Source organism: Camelus ferus, chromosome X, assembly GCF_009834535.1.
Source record: "Camelus ferus isolate YT-003-E chromosome X, BCGSAC_Cfer_1.0, whole genome shotgun sequence".
NCBI classification, from domain to species: Eukaryota; Metazoa; Chordata; class Mammalia; order Artiodactyla; family Camelidae; genus Camelus; species Camelus ferus.
The window spans coordinates 20,083,461-20,103,697 of NC_045732.1; the positions used below are offsets into that span (position 1 = coordinate 20,083,461).

General features: G+C 47.1%; 1 protein-coding gene across 3 annotated transcripts in view; it reads right to left on the minus strand.

Moving 5' to 3' along the window:
- NHS (NHS actin remodeling regulator) overlaps nucleotides 1-20,237 on the minus strand; it is a 339,250-nt gene that overhangs the window by 60,970 nt on the left and 258,043 nt on the right. For all 3 annotated transcript variants that reach the window (XM_032475419.1, XM_032475418.1, XM_032475420.1), the window contains exon 2: nucleotides 4,337-4,489. In XM_032475419.1, the coding sequence (XP_032331310.1) occupies nucleotides 4,337-4,489 (153 nt within the window). The remainder of the gene's footprint in view (nucleotides 1-4,336; nucleotides 4,490-20,237) is intronic.

The window sequence follows — 20,237 nt, forward strand, 5'->3', positions numbered from 1 at the left end:
CCTGCACTGGATGTTGGGCAGGGCTTCCTCTTTGCTCTGTGGTGGTCACAGCCCTGTCAGGGGAAAGGTCTGCTCCCTATTTGTTGGAGTAGAAGCCCCCAGATTCGTTTCTGAGCTGCAGTCTGAGGTAGGTGGGACTGGAGCTGTCTGTCTGGGAAAGGAGCTGCTGTGTTCCTCCCCAAGAGCTGTACGCTGGGATGTGTGACTCTGTGACACCATTACCCACCCAGTGTGTGCGCCCACAAAATCGTTGCTGCTGGTGCTGCCCCGGGACCCATCTGCCCTGCGGGAGTGCCAGTAATTGGCTTGGGCGTCAACCGTGGCACGTGCAGTCCCAAAGTCCAGCGTGGCCAGAGCCACGCCCTGCTGTGAGCACGCTGACTAACAATCGGGCTTCCATGGTGGACCCATGCCTGCCCTTCACACATTGGTAATGGGGCTCCTATGGCAGATGTGCACTCTGTCTTAGGCACATCCCTGCTTGTAGTCCAAACCACATTCCAGGCACTTCAGGCTGTCTCCATGCAACGAAACCAAGTCCTTTCCCCACGTCTGTTCCCTGAAGCCCAAGTTTCAGCACCTAGCCGGTGCACATACTAGCAGGCGTGTGGTGACTTGGCAGCCGTCAGTGCCCGTCTCTCTCTACCCTGCCTGGCAGCAAGCTGGCCTGGGAACAGTTTTCTTGGGCAAATTCCAGGCCCTTGCAGCCCCCGCCCCCGCCCCTGCCCCTGCTGATCTCCCAGCCAGTGAAGGGGGTTCCCAAGGTAGGGAACCTTTCCTCTTTCACAGCTCCCTCCCAGGGGCACAGATTCCCTCTCCATTCCTTTTTGTTTGTTTGTTTACTCCTACTTGGTTATGTGGAGGTCTTGTGTGCAGCGTTGGTTGTATGAGATCTTTTGCCAGCTTTCAGTAGGTATTCTGTGAGAATTGTTCCAGATATAGATGTGTTTTTTATGTATTTGTGGGGGGGAGGTGAGCTCCATGTCTTTCTGCTCTGCTGTCTTGATCTCCCTCCCATGAAGACTTTTTGAGATAAACGTCTTGCATGTTAAAGTACACACCTCCAGCTACCCTCATTTTTCTCTGCATGTCAATTAGTGGGCTTTTCGAAATGGGCAGCATAAGGAAAAGCTTTTACATTCTTAAATTCATAACAAAGAATAAAATATAGGTGTCACTGGTTAGGAAAAGGTGGAAGGAAGGGAGGAGTCTGGAAGCAGACATCAATTTAATTTCCCCTATAGTTGCTCCCCTGCTCCACTTCCTAGTACGTCTCTTTCATCTGCCCCAGGCCAGGAGCGGGCAGGTAGATTAATGGCTCTCTAATACTTCTTTCTGGTGGTGGGGTGTGGAGAACATTCGTCTGCTAGAGTCTGAAACTGCAGTAGACTCTTGTTCGTTATTCCCTTAGACCCCCGGTCCTGAAACTTGAAAGGAAACAAAATAGAAATCTCTTTTTATAGCCTCTAGTAATCACTCTCTCGCCATCTTACAAACAAATAGTGGCATCACTTCAAGCCATTATTGGCTCTGAGCATGAAGAACTGCTAAGAAAAAAGGGAAAAAAAGAGGAAGCAGATTCTAAATATCTTGAAATCCATTACAGTGCTGCTTCCTCTGAGGAGCCTTCCCTGAAGTGCTGCAGTGTGATTAGTGCCTTTCCTCTGAGCTCGCATATCATGGTGTTGAAATTACCTGCTTACTTGCTGGTCTCCCTCACTAGACAAGGAGTAACTTGTGGGCAAGGACCACATGCTGTGGCTCTCTGAAGCCTAGGTTTGGCACAATGTCTGGCCCTCAGTAGACTTTGTTGAGGGGTTTACTATTGAGCATATCTTGAAGGCAGCCAATTTCTAGATTCTGATCTCAGTCCCCTCGCTCCCTCCTTATAAAGCCTCATCTCCAAAAGGAGAACAGTGTTGCCGCCACCACAGCTTCACTTGTCTGTGCTTCATTATCCACTCCCTCCTGGTGGAAGCCAGGATATTCCAGCTGTCCAAATACAGACCCCACAGGGAAGCTCATTTGCCGAGCAAGGCCTTGTCTGAGAGGGTATCAGTCATGGCCACCAGGTGGCAGAAGTGGTATTCTGCTGAATGCACTGCTAAGCTACTGTTTCTTGGACAAGGCTAAAAAAAAAAAGTCACTTTCTAATTTTAATTCTACACTGCATGTTTTTAATTTTGTGATGCCTATAATTCCTGTTTATGGCTCTCTGCAGTGCTATTAAAACTACTACACCCAAGATTTGCTATTGAGACAACCACAAAGCAAGGCAGTCTGTGGAGGGCAGGATGCAGCTCCTCTGTCTTCCTTCCAAACCCTGGGGGGCCCCATATCCTTCTCTCAGCCCCCAGGAGGAAGTTGTGAGAAAATTGATATTGGCACTTGCTGTTCCTCAGTTCTGCTATTAAGTCCAAACCTGACAACGCGGTGAAATGTGATAGCTTACGAGGAGCTTAATGTTATCTGGTTGAATCTGGAAAAATCTAATCAGAGATGACTTATGAATAATAATTCAGGGATAAAAATAATTATGTCTAAAGGGCTAATGTTACTCAAGCTCTCTAATGATGGGCTCAGAGAAGGTATTTAGTGAGAATGATCGGATTCCTCTGTCGTCATTTTGTGCCCTCAGAGCTCAACCTGTTTCCTGCCAAATTGGATTCAGTTGCACAGTCACTGAGGACCTACTATTTGTCAGGTGCGTGCTAACTGCTTTGAGTTAAAAGAAAAAATGATAAGATCTCACCCTTGCCTGCAAGTTGCTCATGGATTAATGGTAGAAGACAGGCCCGTAAGTGGTTAGTTATGATGCAAGCGTCCAAGTGGCACTGCAGGGTGGGAGGATGCAGGGGCTGTTAGGGGCAGGGCACCTGCCTAATCCAGGCTGCAAAGGAACAGTAAGTGTGTTAAGGACGATTTCTGGAAGGTGGCTGGTACTAAAAGTTTGGTAAAGAACTTTTTCAGCCAACTATAGGATCAACGTGAATAGTAGGAATACCAGAGACAGGTCTGGAGGATACTGACTGTCATTCTTCATTGTAAGTGTGACAGTATCTGCTCCTAAGAACCAAGGGGAATTTTTGGAAACAGTTGCATTAAGGATGTTAGTAGGTTAGCTCTTTCATTAAAGGGGAAAAGGACAAGGGACGGGCAGAAGGGAGAAGTCAGATGTGTAAGAAAAAAGCTGAAAACAGCATTTGTAATTTTATTTCACTTGAATTCTAATACTTTAGCGGAATACCATTCCTTAAAGGAACATAGGGAATTTGGAACAAAGACATTGAATGTACAGACCCCATGTGTCTCCATAGCAAAAATCTAAAGCCAAAAAAGATGGCATGTCAACGTGTGACACAATGTAGAGGGCTCTAAAAGGGCGATGCCAGTGTTTAGTCTCCTTGCCCTAATTAGAATGGCTTTAAGGCACTAAAAAGTAACCAGTGGAAAAGAAGGCCTGTCTCTGGCTTTCTCAGGACTGAGAAAGAACTAGAAATATTTATTTCCTTAGGACACAGAGTACGGTGAGGAGGAAAAGAGCTCTGGCTGGGGTCTGCAGGTGTGGTTCTGGGTCCTGGCACGGGACCCAACCTACTGTGTATGACCCTCAGTAAGTTTCCTGACCTCTCTAGGCCTCTACGTGCTCTGCTGTAGAATGGACCAGATCACTGGTTCTCAGAAGGAGCAGAAGAGCCCCTGGGGGAAGGTTCTAGCTGTTAGACGACTGGGTTGGAGCCAAGGATGACAGCCATCCTACAATGCATGGGACAGTCCTGAAGAATGACACAGTGCCCCAGGTCCCACAAATAACCCACCTGAATTTCTTGTAAGGGAAAAGCCTGGAACCTACTTCTGAGTCAAACCTAATTCTCTCTTAATTATAATCCAAAGAGGTGTTTTTTTTTTGGCCCATGTTTAATATGTGCCAAATGCACCAGTTTCTATCCTCCTGACCCTTGACTCCTTCATTTCTACTTTTTGTTCAGAATGACTTCTGTCTTTACTTCACGCAAACCTATGATAAGTACCAACATCTGACTGCTTTGTTACATCTTCTAGGACAGCCGTGCCTGGGGTTTGCATATTGTAAATATTATAAATAATTTTCCTTTTAAATTCTATTATCATATTCAGGCCATAATGCTATTTTAAATTATATCAATAAGCAGGTTATATTACCCATGAATTTCATTCCAGGGTGGAAAAGGGAGTATTTCAAAGTACTTGCTCTAAGAAGGGGAGGCGTTGGGACCAATGGGACAGGGCACAACCTCTGGATGGGACAAGCCCTAAGTTCTCTCCCCGAAAAGCCCCCACAGCCAGGATCAGTCACCTCTGCGCAGGGCTTGCAGGCTCTGCCGGGCGTGGCGGTGCAGCTCCTCCACGCAGGGCGGCCTTGTGGCCGGGAGGAAGATGTTTCTCTGCTGGTGCCAGGGTGCGCGGTAGTACACGCTCAGCTTGCTCTCGATGTCCAGGTTGGAGACAGCTGCAAGACAGAGAGGGAAAGGGGGCGTTATACGTCAGTAGCTTTAAATTGTGCATCTGGCAGACCCCGGGGTGGGGAGGGGGCCGAGGAAGGAGTCTGGGTGGAGTAGAAACCCAGACTGCTGCATTCACATGAGGAACTCACTAAAGGCTGGAGAGAGGTTTGAAGTTTACAGTACAGCTAGGGCCAACCTTTGCCCCCAGGCCAAGGGATGGGAGACCCCCCCGGATACCAACCACCAGCCCGTGACCAGCCAGCTCCCTCTCCACACCTTCACGTCTCAGCCACCTTTCAGAGCACTGCTCAGCCTCCCCAGTTTCGCCCAGGTAAGAGCACAAGCATTAAAGAACCCACTATGGGGTGATGGGTGTCAGGTGAAGGAAACCACAGAGCTAGTGAGGAGAGGGAGACAGTCCTTGCGACTCATTCAAGAGATCAAGGAAGAAGGTCTCCTTTCCCTAAACAGAGCGTTGAACCCATTATGTCTTCTCCATGGATACACTGGGCCTAGGATGGAGATCACCAGTGAGTCAGAGACAAATTCTTGTGGAAGGAGTGGTTCCTAAAAACCACTGCACAGAGGAACTCCTGAGCACCTGGGCAGCCTGCCGGCCTCAGGGAGGGCAAGAATGGGCCCAGACTGCTTTACCCTCCAGACCAGCCCCACCCTGCTTCTCTCTCCCTCGTATGGAAGGATGGATGTATCCTCTCCACCTCTCCTCAGAACTTGAACCTACCACCTCCTGCCTGCTAGCTCTGCTCTCTACCCATGACCTATAGCCTCACTCTAGCTACCATAGTTTCCCCTCACTCACCTTTATCTCCTGAACTGAGGGACTATGCGGAGTCCCTGGTTCCTCACCCTGGGTTGTAGCCTAGAAATTGTAGCAAAAGAACCACTCTTTCCTATATTTCATCATCTTACTTCTTTCTGCTGGGAAACTTACATCTGGTCTCTATTATCAAAATTCATTTTTAGGAGGAACCAGGAACCCAGCATCCTCCCTCAGCTGGGGGAGATAACCCTGACTTGACTCGGGGAAACTGAGGTAGCTAGCGAGAGCCTGTAGCTCAGGGGCAGAGAGCAGGGCTGGCAAGCAGGAAGTCCTGGGTTAGAAGTGCCTGCCTCTCTGCCTCTCTGCCTCTCTGCCTCTCTGCCTCTATGCCTCTCGCCTCTGCCTCTCTGCCTCTCTGCCTCTCTGCCTCTCTGCCTCTCTGCCTCTCTGCCTCTCTGCCTCTCTGCCTCTCTGCCTCTCTGCCTCTCTGCCTCTCTGCCTCTCGCCTCTGCCTCTCTGCCTCTCTGCCTCTCTGCCTCTCTGCCTCTCTGCCTCTCTGCCTCTCTGCCTCTCTGCCTCTCTGCCTCTCTGCCTCTCTGCCTCTCTGCCTCTCTGCTCTCTGCCTCTCTCTCTGCCTCTCTGCCTCTCTGCCTCTCTGCCTCTCTGCCTCTCTGCCCTCTCTGCCTCTCTGCCTCTCTGCCTCTCTGCCTCTCTGCCTCTCTGCCTCTCTGCCTCTCTGCCTCTCTGCCTCTCTGCTCCTGCCTCTCTGCCTCTCTGCCTCTCTGCCTCTCTGCCTCTCTGCCCTCTCTGCCTCTCTGCCTCTCTGCCTCTCTGCCTCTCTGCCTCTCTGCCTCTCTGCTCTCTGCCTCTCTGCCTCTCTGCCTCTCTGCCTCTCTGCCTCTCTGCCTCTCTGCCTCTCTGCCTCTCTGCCTCTCTGCCTCTCTGCCTCTCTGCCTCTCTGCCTCTCTGCCTCTCTGCCTCTCTGCCTCTCTGCCTCTCTGCCTCTCTGCCTCTCTGCCTCTCTGCCTCTCTGCCTCTCTGCCTCTCTGCCTCTCTGCCTCTCTGCCTCTCTGCCTCTCTGCCTCTCTGCCTCTCTGCCTCTCTGCCTCTCTGCCTCTCTGCCTCTCTGCCTCTCTGCCTCTCTGCCTCTCTGCCTCTCTGCCTCTCTGCCTCTCTGCCTCTCTGCCTCTCTGCCTCTCTGCCTCTCTGCCTCTCTGCCTCTCTGCCTCTCTGCCTCTCTGCCTCTCTGCCTCTCTGCCTCTCTGCCTCTCTGCCTCTCTGCCTCTCTGCCTGCCTCGAACCTACAACCTCCTGCTTGCTAGTCCTAGCTCTCTACCCCTGACCTACAGGCTCTCGCTAGCTACCTGAGTTTCCCCTCACTCACCTTTATCTCCTCAACTAACAAACGGTGCTGAATTCCTGGTGCCTCAGCCTGGGTTGCAGCTGAGGAACCAGGAACCCAGCATCCTCCCTCAGCTGGGGGAGATAACCCTGACTTGACTCGGGGAAACTGAGGTAGCTAGCGAGAGCCTGTAGCTCAGGGGCAGAGAGCAGGGCTAGCAAGCAGGAGGTCCTGGGTTCAAGCCCCGGGGAAGGACAGAGGAGTTTTTGCTGGAAGCAGAAATCATATTCCATTTTTAGATACGTGGAGTCAGAGTGCTACCTCCGTTTCTAACTTGCTATCTGTGCTTATGAAATTTCCCCAAAGGTCTCAATGAACTTATGGGCCTGATTTCCCCAACAGACTACTCTGGACTTGATGGACACTGATTCACCATTAGGATCAAAAGTTACATCTCACCCATCCTTTTGCTCAGTCACAATGATCACAGGTAGGCGGTTGGTGAATGTGTAATTCTGGCCACTGTTTGCCTTGCCATAATGCCACGTAGACCAGAACAGCCATCTGCTAGGTTTTGAGGTTGTAATTCCGCCCATGGGTGCAGAGGTATGCCCAATAGTAAAACACTTATTTTACCTCTTCCGCCTTGAGTTTAAGGGTTATCACTCATCATAAAGTTATTTCAAGTCTTTAAAAAAAACCCACTTCATTTCAGGGACATCCTTCACACAGACCACTTATCCATGTAACTTAAATGTGGTTCAACGACATCCATTAATTTGGAAGTGTGGCTCTCACTCTGACATGAGTTCATTGCACTGAGCCATGTAGATGAATGATAAAAATCAGGCCCAGCAGACGCTAGTCATTCTTGCTAAACTCAAATCCAGTTTTTTGGTTTGTATGTTTACTACTTTGGCAGACTTTTGATCCTACTTAAGTTGGGCATGTAATAACACATCCACGATAAGTGGAACTGTTCCAGTGTGGACTCATGAACCTGCCTTTCGAAACGCCTGATTTGTTCCAGCATACCTTTCCCACTACACTTGTCCGCAGACGATGCCCTCCACCAGGACCACGCCACCTTGCAAACACACCCTGTACTTCACATATAGAGGGAAAGGCTCCCTGATGGCTTTTAAGGTTTCATCTTTCCGTTTAGCAAAGGTACAACATTTAGACTGTGAGCACACTTTTTGATCAGCGAGATTAGACACAGGAGACAATAAACTAACAATGCAGGTTTCTATACCCTGCTAAACTATCGCTCAAGAGTGAGGACACAGACAATCTGGGAAAAGTATCTCATCATCACCGCCTGAAAACAAAATGACTAGGAGAACAGAACCAAAACCCACAAACAAGAGCTACCAAAAAAGAAAAACAAAACACTAGGTGGTAAGCCATCTTGAGCCCTAGCATAGTGACGGTACAGAAAACCAAGGCCAAAGTGGCAGACAGAGCAGACTTGTGGCTTTCAAAGGAATATGCTTTAGGTGATCAACTGATTATGCAGCAGGACCAATGGAAGCCAGCGGGCAAAAGTGGCTCAAGGAAAACAACTCTCAGTATAGAACTCTATACTCAGGAAAGTTTATTTTACTTATTCACATACATTTTTGTTGAAGTACAGTTTACAGTGTTGTCCAATTTCTGGTGTACAGCATGAGGGGTGGGGGGCAGCGGCTTCCCCATGTCTAGACCGGAGGTCTTCTGCTTTCAAAGTCTCTAGCATGCCGTGATGGTCTGTGATGGCTTTCTCCCCTCCCCCACCCCCTTCACAGTCTGTAAGGGAAACTCATTTTTCACTCATCTGTCTCTACATTTAAAGCACACCTCTTATAGATAGTATATCGCTAGGTCTTATTTTTCCTTATACATTCTGGTAGTCATCGACTTTTATTGGTGTGTACAGTCTTTCAGGGGTATGGAGGCGGCGGCCCCAGAACTGAAACTCTTACAGGCACTCAAGTCTCCGTTGAATGGATGCGACTCGGCTCCATAAATGGATCAATCCATTCATCTTTGCCTCCTTTTACTCTGCCGCCTTTCTTTTCCTGATCTCTTTACTCCCAAGGTAAAGGCTACTTAATACCCAGCCCAAGTTCCACTTCCTCCATTGAGCCATTCACTCAGGGCTCAGGGGGTCATTCATGCACGGAGCACTGAGTGATTAGGGGCCTCCCATGCGGTACTCACTCAGGTAGTAGTAAGTGCTCTGATGAACTAAAACGGGGATGTGAGCGCGAGCAAGGCTACGGGCAGCAAGGCATGGAAGCAACGACAGTACAGACCGAATGACCAGGAAGGCCTGCGGTTTGCAACTAGGCATCAGAGACAGCGCTGACCCCGACCTCTAGCCCAGTGTGGCATCTGGACTAGCTGGTTACCAAAGTGATTTCCTCCTATTCTTGAGCACAGATGCAGCGGGACTACATTTCCCAGCCCCGCTCGCAGCTGGGCGTGGCCAGGTCTTGCGGTCTAACAGTAGCATGTGAACTTCCAGCACAGCCCATAAAAATCTCCCACCCGTTCTTCACATTCTTGAGACCTGAGAAGTCATAGACCAAAGATGGTAGAGTCACCGGATAAAAAGAACCTGGATTCCTGAACTCCGGCTAGGAGACGAGCCACCCACCAATGAAGAAAAACCCATTTTGGACATTATTATGCAAGTGAAGAAAAAACCTGACTTGCATTAAGCCACTGTGACACTGGGGGTTGTCAGGACAGCTCACATTGCACTGACTGGCTGAAGTCGCTGTGTCATTGCCGTGGCTACTCCTTTGGCCCTTCCTCAGCCTAGGACACGGCCTCACCACGCTCCCGTTTAGCTTTGCACTTCCAGGTTTCCTTTCCTTCCTATAGGTCCCACCCCATCAACTGGGATGGCAGCAGGGCAGAGGCTTGTCCTTCTAAGGTGAGCGCTTTGACGTGCTAGCTGCCCTCACTGCTGTAGCGTGGCAACGGAAGCGCCTAGGCCCTGTACGGCACGCGTACCTTTAGGTGGGGGAACGACGAATGCTTTCTCTTAGTTTGCTTAGAACACATGCTTTCTAGACTCCCACAAGTGCAGTCTTTGCCTCAGTCCTTCCCCAAATTACGACCACGTCTGACCTGGCGGGGCGGGGGGAGTGTGCTAGTGCTGCTCGCGCGCTGCTGCTGCTGCTGCCGCTTTCTCAGGACAAGGACTATTCCTTGTGCACCAGGCACACTGTCAGGCACAGAGTAGGTGCTCAACGACCGCTTGCTGAAGGAACGAATAGGGCCACTCAATGCTGTCAAACACACTGGGATGCTATGGAAATAATCTGCAGACGTTTCTGCTCTTCAGAAAACATCTTTAAAGCCACCCCCTCAATTTACAGTCAGCCGTGACAAAAGCTTGTCCTTGAAAACCAGATGCATAGACGGCAGGCTAAATTATGAGTCGCTTTGGGGCATCCAGAGAAATAAGGATGGTGCGAGAGGGCACGCTAAGTAGGACTCTGCTTGCCTGTGGCTCTGCTAAGTGCTGTTTTTTATCCCTTCCTTTGCTCTTTCTTCCCAAACTCTACAAGTTTACAAAGTCACTCTTTATTCTGACACATACCTCCCTAAGTCACCTACCCAGTAAAAGCTGCAAGCATCCACTGTACTCGGTTTCTCCCCAAGGCCAATGCCCAGGCAAGGCCCCTGCGGCCACCCAGGCTGAGAGACCTTGTCAGTGCTCTCAGAGCAAGGTGCCCAGCCCCACACAGGCTCACGCCTTCATAGTGCCCTCCTGCTCCAGACAGCAACTTTCTTTGAGAGTCACAACACCGAGCTTCTCTGGTCAGAGACACCAAGGCCAGACCAAGTTGGCAATCAGGAAAAGCATGGGCTATACCATAACCTTGAAGAGTAAAGACATTCTTTTATAGTTTTTCTTTTATAGCCTCAGACCCATGTGGTGCTAGGAATCAAGATTAAAACAGAAATGCCGCCAACCTGCAAACCAAATGGCATGAGTCAATGACATCAGCCTGACACCTGTTTTGAGCCTAAGCAGCCATCCAAGTTGCACACAGGGTCACTTTGTTTGTTGCAACAACAGAGCAACATTAGGAAGAGGTATTTTGGACAGGATTTCACTCACTACAAAAACAGCTGGCTAATCTTTTTCCCAGTAATACGTGAGAATCATTTATTATTTCATTTTTTTAGAAGACATCAATTAATATTCCCTTTATTTGATGCTGGTGCCACAATTAAACTGAACATGCTTTAATTCATCTAATTTTCCTTAAAATTTAAATTCGTTAGGCTGTACCCTTTTGATATGTATATTCTCTGTGTACATGAGAACCATTTATTATTTCATTACACTTACACAACCCATAAACCCATTACACCTAAACTGGCTGTTTCCCAAAAGTTGCCAAGTGAATTCAGTCAAAGGTATAGATTCAATCTTGTGTAGACATGGGGCAGACCCTTTTTAGTGGGCTGTCCTCGGGCCCCCTCTGTCAGTTTTGCAGAGAATTAGACATCAGGGCAGGGATGTGTACATGAAGAGGTGGAGCTAGCAGAGAGAAGGCAAGCAGATACCTAAACACAACTTGGCAATCTCCTTGTACTTAAGAATGAGGTTCAGCCAATGTTCCCTCGCGCTCTTTAGCTTTCTTTTAAACGCTGTCAAACCAACAGCTTTGGTGAGCAACATTTATTTGCCTTTTATCCACCCAAGTAAAGGTTTGTTCTTTCCAGAACAAAAGCCACCAGGGACAAGTGACACGCAGAGGTGTCCAGATTCCCATCTCTCTCCCCACTGTGTCAACTTACCACTGAGCCCTCCGGGGTCTTTATTAGCTATTGGCTACTGGCTACAGCCCACTCCAGAAATACCAGTGCCATCTGTGGTAGGGTTTTCTGCAAATCCGCAGGAAGCAGAGTCTACTGGGACTGTCCAGGCAAACTGCCTCGTCAGGGGTGTAACAGACTCCAGAAGTTCACTCCTCCTGAGGTGAATTCAAGCCAGTGGCCTGGAGCAGTTTGGGGTCTGAACTGTAGGACTATCAGGGCCTTTTTAGTAACAAGTATGGATTTGGGGCTTTGGGGGTGGTTGTAGTTATTTGGGTTAACCCCAAAAGGCTCATCTCAAACATTAAGAAAACCCCAGGTGCATGCTCACTTGGCACTGAGGGTGCAAGACCTAGTAGGCCTGTCCCCCGCCTCCTGCTTCCCTGGGCTGCACTGTCCCCTTCACCCTCTCATTCTACTTCCGTTCTCTGTCCCCTTCACACTCCTTTCCTTTTTGTCCTTGGTGAGGGCCTAGGCCTTGACAGACCAAGACTATCCTGCCCTCTTTGGCTAGATTACATTTTCAGCCTGTAAAGAAAGTCCTGGTGTTGGTGTTTTTTCCCATGTGATCTAAGGGCCAACGTTATAGCTGCGATGGCCTTGACAAGAATGAAACCCATGAGTACCCAGAAAAACCAGACCAAGAAATTAGAATGACGAGTCATTCTCTGATCTCTCCTTATCCAATAAAACACGTACAAAACAATGACGCTCACGCAACCGCCATGACCCTCCACTGTGTCATGTTCACCTTTGTTCCTGCAACTTCTTTCAGCCCAGCTTCTCCTACACTTTCACGTGCTGAGGATTACCGTGTATCAACAACTTGCCACCTTGCTCTGAATATTCATTCAACAAAAAATTACTGAATATCCGCCGAGTGCTCTCTGTGCCTGAGGCACTGAGATGTGAGGTCTCTGTCCCCCCCAAAGCCTGCTGTCTGGTAGGAGAGACAGATGACAAATAAACACAGATATTATGCCAGGCGGTAGGCATTCTGTGCAGAAGTAGAAAAGTGGGGTGCAGGGGTAGAGGGCGGTGCCGCACAGAAGCTCGGTGCCTTGCCGACGTCCCCACAGCACTCACTGCGACACTCTGAAGGCCGCTTCCCGTGACCCCTGGAGACTCTGCCTGGAGCTGATTATTTTTCTGGCAGTGGGAGAATGCTTGGCCCAGAAGCAGGGTAAGCAAAAAGGATTAGGGAATTCATGCCCCTGGGAGCAGCCCTCAGCGATGACAGATGCCCTCCTCCAACGTTAAGCCACCTCCTGAGTGTGGTCTGCGCCCTTCCAGAGTTCTTCAGCGGCCTGAGCTCCAACTGGCCACGTGGTGACCGCTGGATGGCACGTCTCTATTGGATTTGTCCCCACCTCTGTCTCTGTTCCCCACGCCCTACAGATGTTACCTGGGTCTACTGTTCAGATGAACCACTTGGACTCCAATCCTTGTGTCAGGTTCTACTTCTGGGGGAACCTAAATTCAGACAGGTAGGGAGGGCTTCTCTGCCAAGGTGACGTCCAAGCAGATCCCTAATGTGGTGAGGGAGGTGTCAAGTGAAAATACGCGGTGGGAGAGTTCCCAGTAGAGACAACAGCAAAAGCAACGGCTCTGAGGTGGGATGGTGTCTCAGCGTTTGAGGAACAGCAAAACCAGAGCGCAGGAACAGAATGAGTGAGGGAAAGGGCGTGAGAACAGGTCTTTCTTACTTTCCTCATTTTATACTTACAATATCTCCTTTAATCCTTTCACTATTTCCTCCATTTCTGAGAAATGATGGCTCATTTTCTGACAGTTCCACCATTTAAATAAAATGCAAATAGCATTTTTTATTTCATTCTATTTAAATGCGCCTCGCACTGACTGGTGCAGGGGAGCTGACGGTGTGCACAGCCCCGCTCAGGGAGGCAGCCTCGGGAGGGAAAGCGGCAGGCTCTGCAGTGGCGCCCCCGACCATGAATTTTTCTTTAAAAGATGGGAGACAAATGATTTTCTCCTGCTCCACTGCCATCATCATTATCAGAGACACTTTCTGCTGAAACCCATTATGTACCAATCTTTAGGCCACCTGTTTTTGCCTTCATCATCTCTGACCTTCACACCAGCTCTAAAAACCAAACAGTTACTACGGTCCAGGCCAGGGAGGCCACCCTCCTACAGTGAGGCACTCCCCTTGCACCTCTGGCTACACAGGACACACCCTGGCAGTGGGGCCCATGGTCACAGTGCCCGTGCCATGCATCCCGGGCCCTGCCGAGGTGGCGACTTTGATCCTGAATATGAGACTCCAGATCACAGAGGATGCGGAGTTCTTTTTAGGCAGCTGGCATGAGCTTCGCACAGATGCCTCCCGGAGCAGGACTGCTTTGCTGCCTCCTGGGAGGTTCATCATCAAAACTTCCTGCCCTGCCCCACATCGTGACTCTCTCCATTGGTGCTTCTGGCTGGAGCCCCAGGGTAGCCGACAGCGTCGTCTCTTAGTGCTTCATTCTGCTCACAGCTCCTTCTGGAGGAGATGGCATCTAAAAATTAGTCAGCAATAAGCGAGCCCTGAGGTGATAACTATTAAGGCCTAAAAGGCAGGCCAGGGAGACTGAGCTCTGTTGGCAGAAAGGGTCTGTGGTCTCTGTGGGTAGTCCTCAGGGAGTCCCTTAGCACCTCTAAGGCTTAGGTTTCTCTCAGGCTGGAAGCACTAACAAATAGTTTTCAGAGCTCCCTTTTACTCCTTTCTGATTGTCCTTAGTGCTTGCCAAGTGTCTATGTGTCCATCTACACTTTCAGCTTCTGATGTAGTCAGACTGCAGCCAAAAGAGCCAGTGTCAGCTACCAGGCAGCGGGCCGCGGACGGAAGTACCATGCACCACCTCCACCTCCACCCTCACAAAACCTCCCATGAGCCTTGCTTCACTCTTCTCCACTGCTTGGGGACTCCATGTTCTAGGCTCACAGCCGACTGCGTGAGGAAGAAACTGAACTTTTACTGTGTTAAAGCACTGAGCTTTGCTGGTTTCTCTGGCATCACTGCGGAGTGCAGCCTAGCCTGACTAATCCGGTTTTCCTTTATTCTGCCTGTTCCCTCCTTCACTCACTTGTACTTTCAGATATCATTCATTCACTTGTTATTAACTAACTGCTTGCTACAAGGCTAGGCACTGGTACTTTAGCATGAATAAACCTTGGGCTCTCCCCCTAGAGAAGGGTGGCTATCTAGGGCAGGAGATAGATATGGGAACAGAGACAATAATACAGTGTGATAGGTGTGTCCGGGGCACATAACTGTGTGTGTGCGCGCAGAGAAATAAATATTCAGTGGCCTTTACCTTCAGAAAACTTCAAGCACTGTACTCTTGCTAGTTTGTTAGAGCGGGCAGATAGCTGGATATGAGCAGAGAAGGAGGGGCACGGGCCAAATGGCAAGAAAACACGCATCTTGTGAACAACGGGAGTCCTTGGGCAAAGGAAAGCAGAACCTCCGGACTGACAGGGGATCACACATTTTAGGGCGACAAGGACCTAGAGGCGGACAAAGATGGGAAAAGGCGGGAATTTCTGGCATCTGAATGTAAACTTTTGCTCATTAAGCCCTCATTACAATAAAATTAGCCTTGCAGATTGTAAGTACTCATCATGTACCAACACCATGATACTTCCGATCAACACTAAATAAGGACAGAAATCCCTCCTCCCCTCAGGAAGGTGGAACTGGGATGAAAATCAGGAAATATGACCCCCAGACCCCTCCTCCCCCAATGAATATTCTGCCCATTCATTTCTACACCCCATATAACCACCTTGCCAAAGAAACTCAGGGCAGTACTCACCTGAGTCTGCCCGCTCTCCCCTTGAGAGTCCACCATTGCTTAGTAAATCCTCACTTTGCTTTCTTGACCTCCGTATCTCATTTCTGAATTCTTCCTGTGACGCGACAAGAACCTGCTCTCCAGTAACATCTTCATTCTTTATCAGACTCCTTTCTTCTAGACAGTGCTCACCCTCGCAAACTGCACCAGTTCTGAAAGAACTTCATTTACCACTGCTGTCTCCTTTCTACCAATCCATCATTCATTTCTACAATTCATGCCCCTGTTTGAAGATCATCCAGTGGTCTCTCATTGCCCACATAATGTCCAGACTCCTCAATCTGGCATTGATCTGGTTCTGAGCTATCTCTCTAACATTATTTTCCACTTCTCTACCCAAAACTTCTCCTTCAACCAGCCTGGCATAATCCATGTCCAACAGCCCACACCACTGGAGCCCTACTTCCATGTCTTTTTCTCGCTCCATTCTTTCTCCCAGAACTCCCTCCCCTCCTTGTCTGCGTAAGTCTCTTCTCTTCCAAGTTCCACCTCAAGTGATATGTTTGGTCTTTCTGCCTACTCCAGTCTACAGCATTCACACATTCAACAACTTAGATGAAATGGACAATTCCTTCGGGAAAAAAACTCTTGCAAAGGACGTAGGAGAAATAGAAAATATAAACAGTCCTATATCGCCTAAAGAAATTGAATTCTTAATCAAAACCCTTCCCACATAGAAAATTACAGGCCCAGATGACTTCACCAGTGAATTCCATAAAACATTTTAGGAAGAAATAATCCAATTTATACAAATTCTTTAAAAAAAAAATAGAGGAGGAGAAGAACATTTCTCAATTCATTGTATGAAGCTTGTATAACCTTGATACCAAAACCTAATGAAAGATATTTCTTAAAAAACCTATAGCTGCCATATTTAATGGTGAAACATTGACTGCTTTCCCCTAAGACTGGGAAGAAGTCAAAACATCTACTTTCACCAGTTTAGTAAGACACAAAGATAAGAAAGCAAGTAGTAAATACTGTCGTTATCAGGCAAGATTGTGTATGTGGAAAACCCTATGAAACATACACAAATTGTTAGAACTAAAGAGTAAAATTAGAAAAGTCACTGCTTATATAGTCAATATATGAAAATCCATTGTATGTCTCTCTATATATACTAGTAGTGACAAATTGGAGAATTAAATAAAAAGGAATAGCATTTACAAGAGTATCAAATATATAAAGCTAACAAAAGATTTTAAGTCCTTTACACTAAAAACTACACAACATTGCTAAGGAGAAATTATAGAAGGCCTACATGATCAAAAGCTATACTATATTCAGGGATGGAAGACACAACATTGTTAAAGAAAGCCATTCTCCCCAAATTCATCTATCGATTCAAATCAATGGCCAATCAAAAAGCCTAGCATTTTTAAAAAATAAATTGACAGGCTGATTCTGAAATGTATATGAAAATGCACAGGTTCTAAAATAGCTAAAACAATCTTAAAAGAGAAGAACAAATTTGGAGGATTTATACTACCCGATATCAAGACTTACTATAAATCTACAGAGGTCAAGACAGTGCGGTTTTGGCAGGAGAGTAGACATATAGATCAATGGAGCAGAACAGAGTCCAGAAGTAGACCCCCACACGTAGAGTTGATTGATTTTTTGAAAAAGGCATTAAATCAGTTCAATGGGGGAAAAGAAAGTTTTTGGGTTTTTGTTTTTTACACGTGGTTCTGGAACCATATACGTATGGGAAAAATTAATTTTGATCCCTACTTCACTCCATACACAAAAAGAAATTACAGAAAGATCACAGACCTAAACATAAAAGCTAGAACTATAAAACCTCTGGAACAAAATGCTTGAGAAAACTTTCATGAACTTAAGGGAAGCAGATTTCTCTGATAGGGCTCAAAGGGGACCAGCCATAAAAGAGAATGCTGATGAATTGGACTTTATCAAAATTGTAAAATGTCTGCTCAGCAAAAGAATACCATTTAAAAATAAACTGGCAAGGCACCGACTGGGAATAAATATTTGTAATCCATATATTTGACAAAGAACTTTCATTCAGAGTATATAAAGAACTACAAATCAGTAGTAAAAAGACAAGGAATCCAATTAAAAATGAGGAAAGGGCTTAACTAGACATTTCACAAGAGAAGATATATGAACGTCTAGTGAGTATATGAAAAGATAATTGACATTATTTGTCGTCAGAGAAATTCAAATTAAAACCAAAATGAGATACCATTTCATAGCCACTGTACTGACTGCTGACATACCAAGTGCTGGCGAAGATACAGAGCAACTAGTACTCTGATACACTGCTGGTCGGGGTGTAAAATGGGGCCACCATTTTGGAAGAATCACTGCCAGTTCCTTATAAAACTAAACATTTACACTTACCCTATGACTAAGCAATTTTACTCCTTGATATTTACCCAAGAGAAATGAAAATGTAAATCCACAAAAAGACTTGTACAAAAATATTCTTAGCAGCTTTATTCATGATAGCCTCAAACTGGAAACAGCCCAACTAAACAGATAAACTATGGTATATTCTTAAAGTGGATTACTGCTCAACAATAAAAAGGAATGAACTACTGAGACATACAACAGCATAAGTAAATTTCAAAAATATTATGCTGAATAAAAGAGACCAGATATTTTTTAAAAATCAAACTGTAGGATTCATTTTATATGTAGCTCCTAGATCTGAACATGAAACTCAAATCTGTATGATAGAGATCAGAATAATGGTTGACAAAATGGGTGGAAGATTGGTTGGAAAGGGGTACTAAAAGTTTAGGGGGTGATGGAAATGTACTATATATTATTTTGGGAGGTGGTTACACAAATGTGCATGTCAGAGCTCATCGAACTCAACAGTTAAGGTGCATACACAACTTAACTATATGTTACATTATATCTCAATTTTAAGATTATCCTCTCTCTCTCCCCAAAAGACTGTGTTGAGTGCTACTGTGTTATATTGTTATTTATTACTTTCACGTGTGGTTATCCATTTTAAACTTTATTAGATCCCTCAGTAGGACCTGCACAATATTTGAGACTCCATATTTGTTGAATGAATGAATGAGTAGTAATCCGACAGTGTAAAAGGGAAAAAATGGTAAAGAAAAGTTAGAATATGACACCATACACAATTCCATTGTTTCTATTTTCTTGGGAGTCAACACCATTGCAAACGAAGATCCCTCTCTCCCAACACAAAACAGTAACCCAACAGCTAAGACTTCTTGCTTTCATTTACACAAAAAGAGGCGGCGAGGAAATAAGAGAAAGCTTTTGTCTCCTATATTTTAAGGTAACACCACATAATTATTACTCTATTTCTTAACTCTTGTGCAATAGACCAAAAGACATCTGATGAATCACCTTTTCACTCATAAAACCCTGCTTATATCTTTCATCGCTTTTATCCTCCTAGAATAATAGCAGAGAAACAGTACTTGACGGGCCTGCATTATCAGATGCTATTGGAAAGGTCTCGATAAGAGCGCCGAACCACCTATTAGTATTCTGCATGCAAACCATTCTCTATAACCCAGAGTCATCCGTATCCTGGCAACCCTCAAAATTTCATTCTCATTGAATTGCTAGATCTTTATCAAAATATAATTATAGCCTTAATTTGAAAGATAAATTTTGATTGCCAGTGCCATGCCCAAAGGAAGAACTAATCAGGTGGGAGACGGCTTAGGCACAATTGTTAACCATGTAATCAATGTCATGAATCACCCATCCCCTAAAAACATAACTTTGGGGGAAGTTGTGAGGGGTAGAGTAAGGAGGGGACAAAATCATCAGGGCGTCAGACTTACTTATGACTCTGTTACATTATGTTTGCTCCTTTTCTCCTATTACGGCTTAAGTACTCGTCAGCTCTTCCCAACTGGAAGAGTCTGGGGAAGGCCCAGGCTGTGTGAACTGCTTCTGTGTGTGCTCACAGTGGCCCAGCCTGTAGCAGGAAGTCACCCAGTCTACAAGCCTCCCATCTTGGGTCAGGTTCCCTGGAGGTAGACTTTGGTAGAGACAGTGGTGTGTGGGAAGCTTAGTAGGAAATGCTCTTTGGGTCAACACCTCTACAGGGGAAATAAGCAAGACTGGGCAGAGAGAGAAGGTGGGCGGAGAGGCAGTTACAGCACAGGACTGGTCAATCCCATGGTGGTGCTCTGGAGCTGGGATGGCTCTACAGGATTGTCCTGAATTCAGGCAACACGATCAGTCGTCAGATGTGCGCTGACTTGGGAAGGGGTGTGACCTTGGGTGAGGTGGCACTCTTTAAGGACAGTTCCCAAAGAGGGACTTGGCTGTGAGGTGCCTGCCACCAGTGCCCAGCTCTGATGAATAAGTGTTTGGGGAATGAGTTCTGAAGTCCTGATGAGGAAGGGGATGTGGGTGGTGCATCAAAGTAGCCACTGCAGCCCCCTGGCTGCAGTGACTCCAAGGCCTGGGGAAGGTGACCTAAAATGGAACCCCTGTGACTTGTCTCATTCTGTTGGTAAAAAGAAGGCCTGGAAGCTTTTGCCTTTGTGTTCTTGGGGACTCTAAGCCACTAGGTAAGAAGTCCAGTTACTCTGTTGGGGAGGCCACTTAGAAAGGCCCTGAGACCACACAGAAAGAGACAGACGCACAGCCAACCCGGCATCCCAGTGGAGCCTAGCCCCCAGGTGACACACCAACTGACTGGCCACCGGCAAGACTGGCAGAAGAACTGCCCAGTGAGCTCACCCCAGACTGTAGAATCTTGAACCAACAGATTGGCTGTTGTTTCTTAAGCCAGTAAGTTTGGGGTGGTCTCTTATGCAGTAACAGACAAGACAACCTCAACCAGCAATTAACTCAAGAGTCAAATGGCTATGCTTGTCTCGCCCACCCCCGCCAAGTCAAGTGCCTTTCAAGGTTGGACCTAAGAGTCCTTCCTCATTTGATGGCCGCTTTTCACGAGGAAACAAACATGTTTA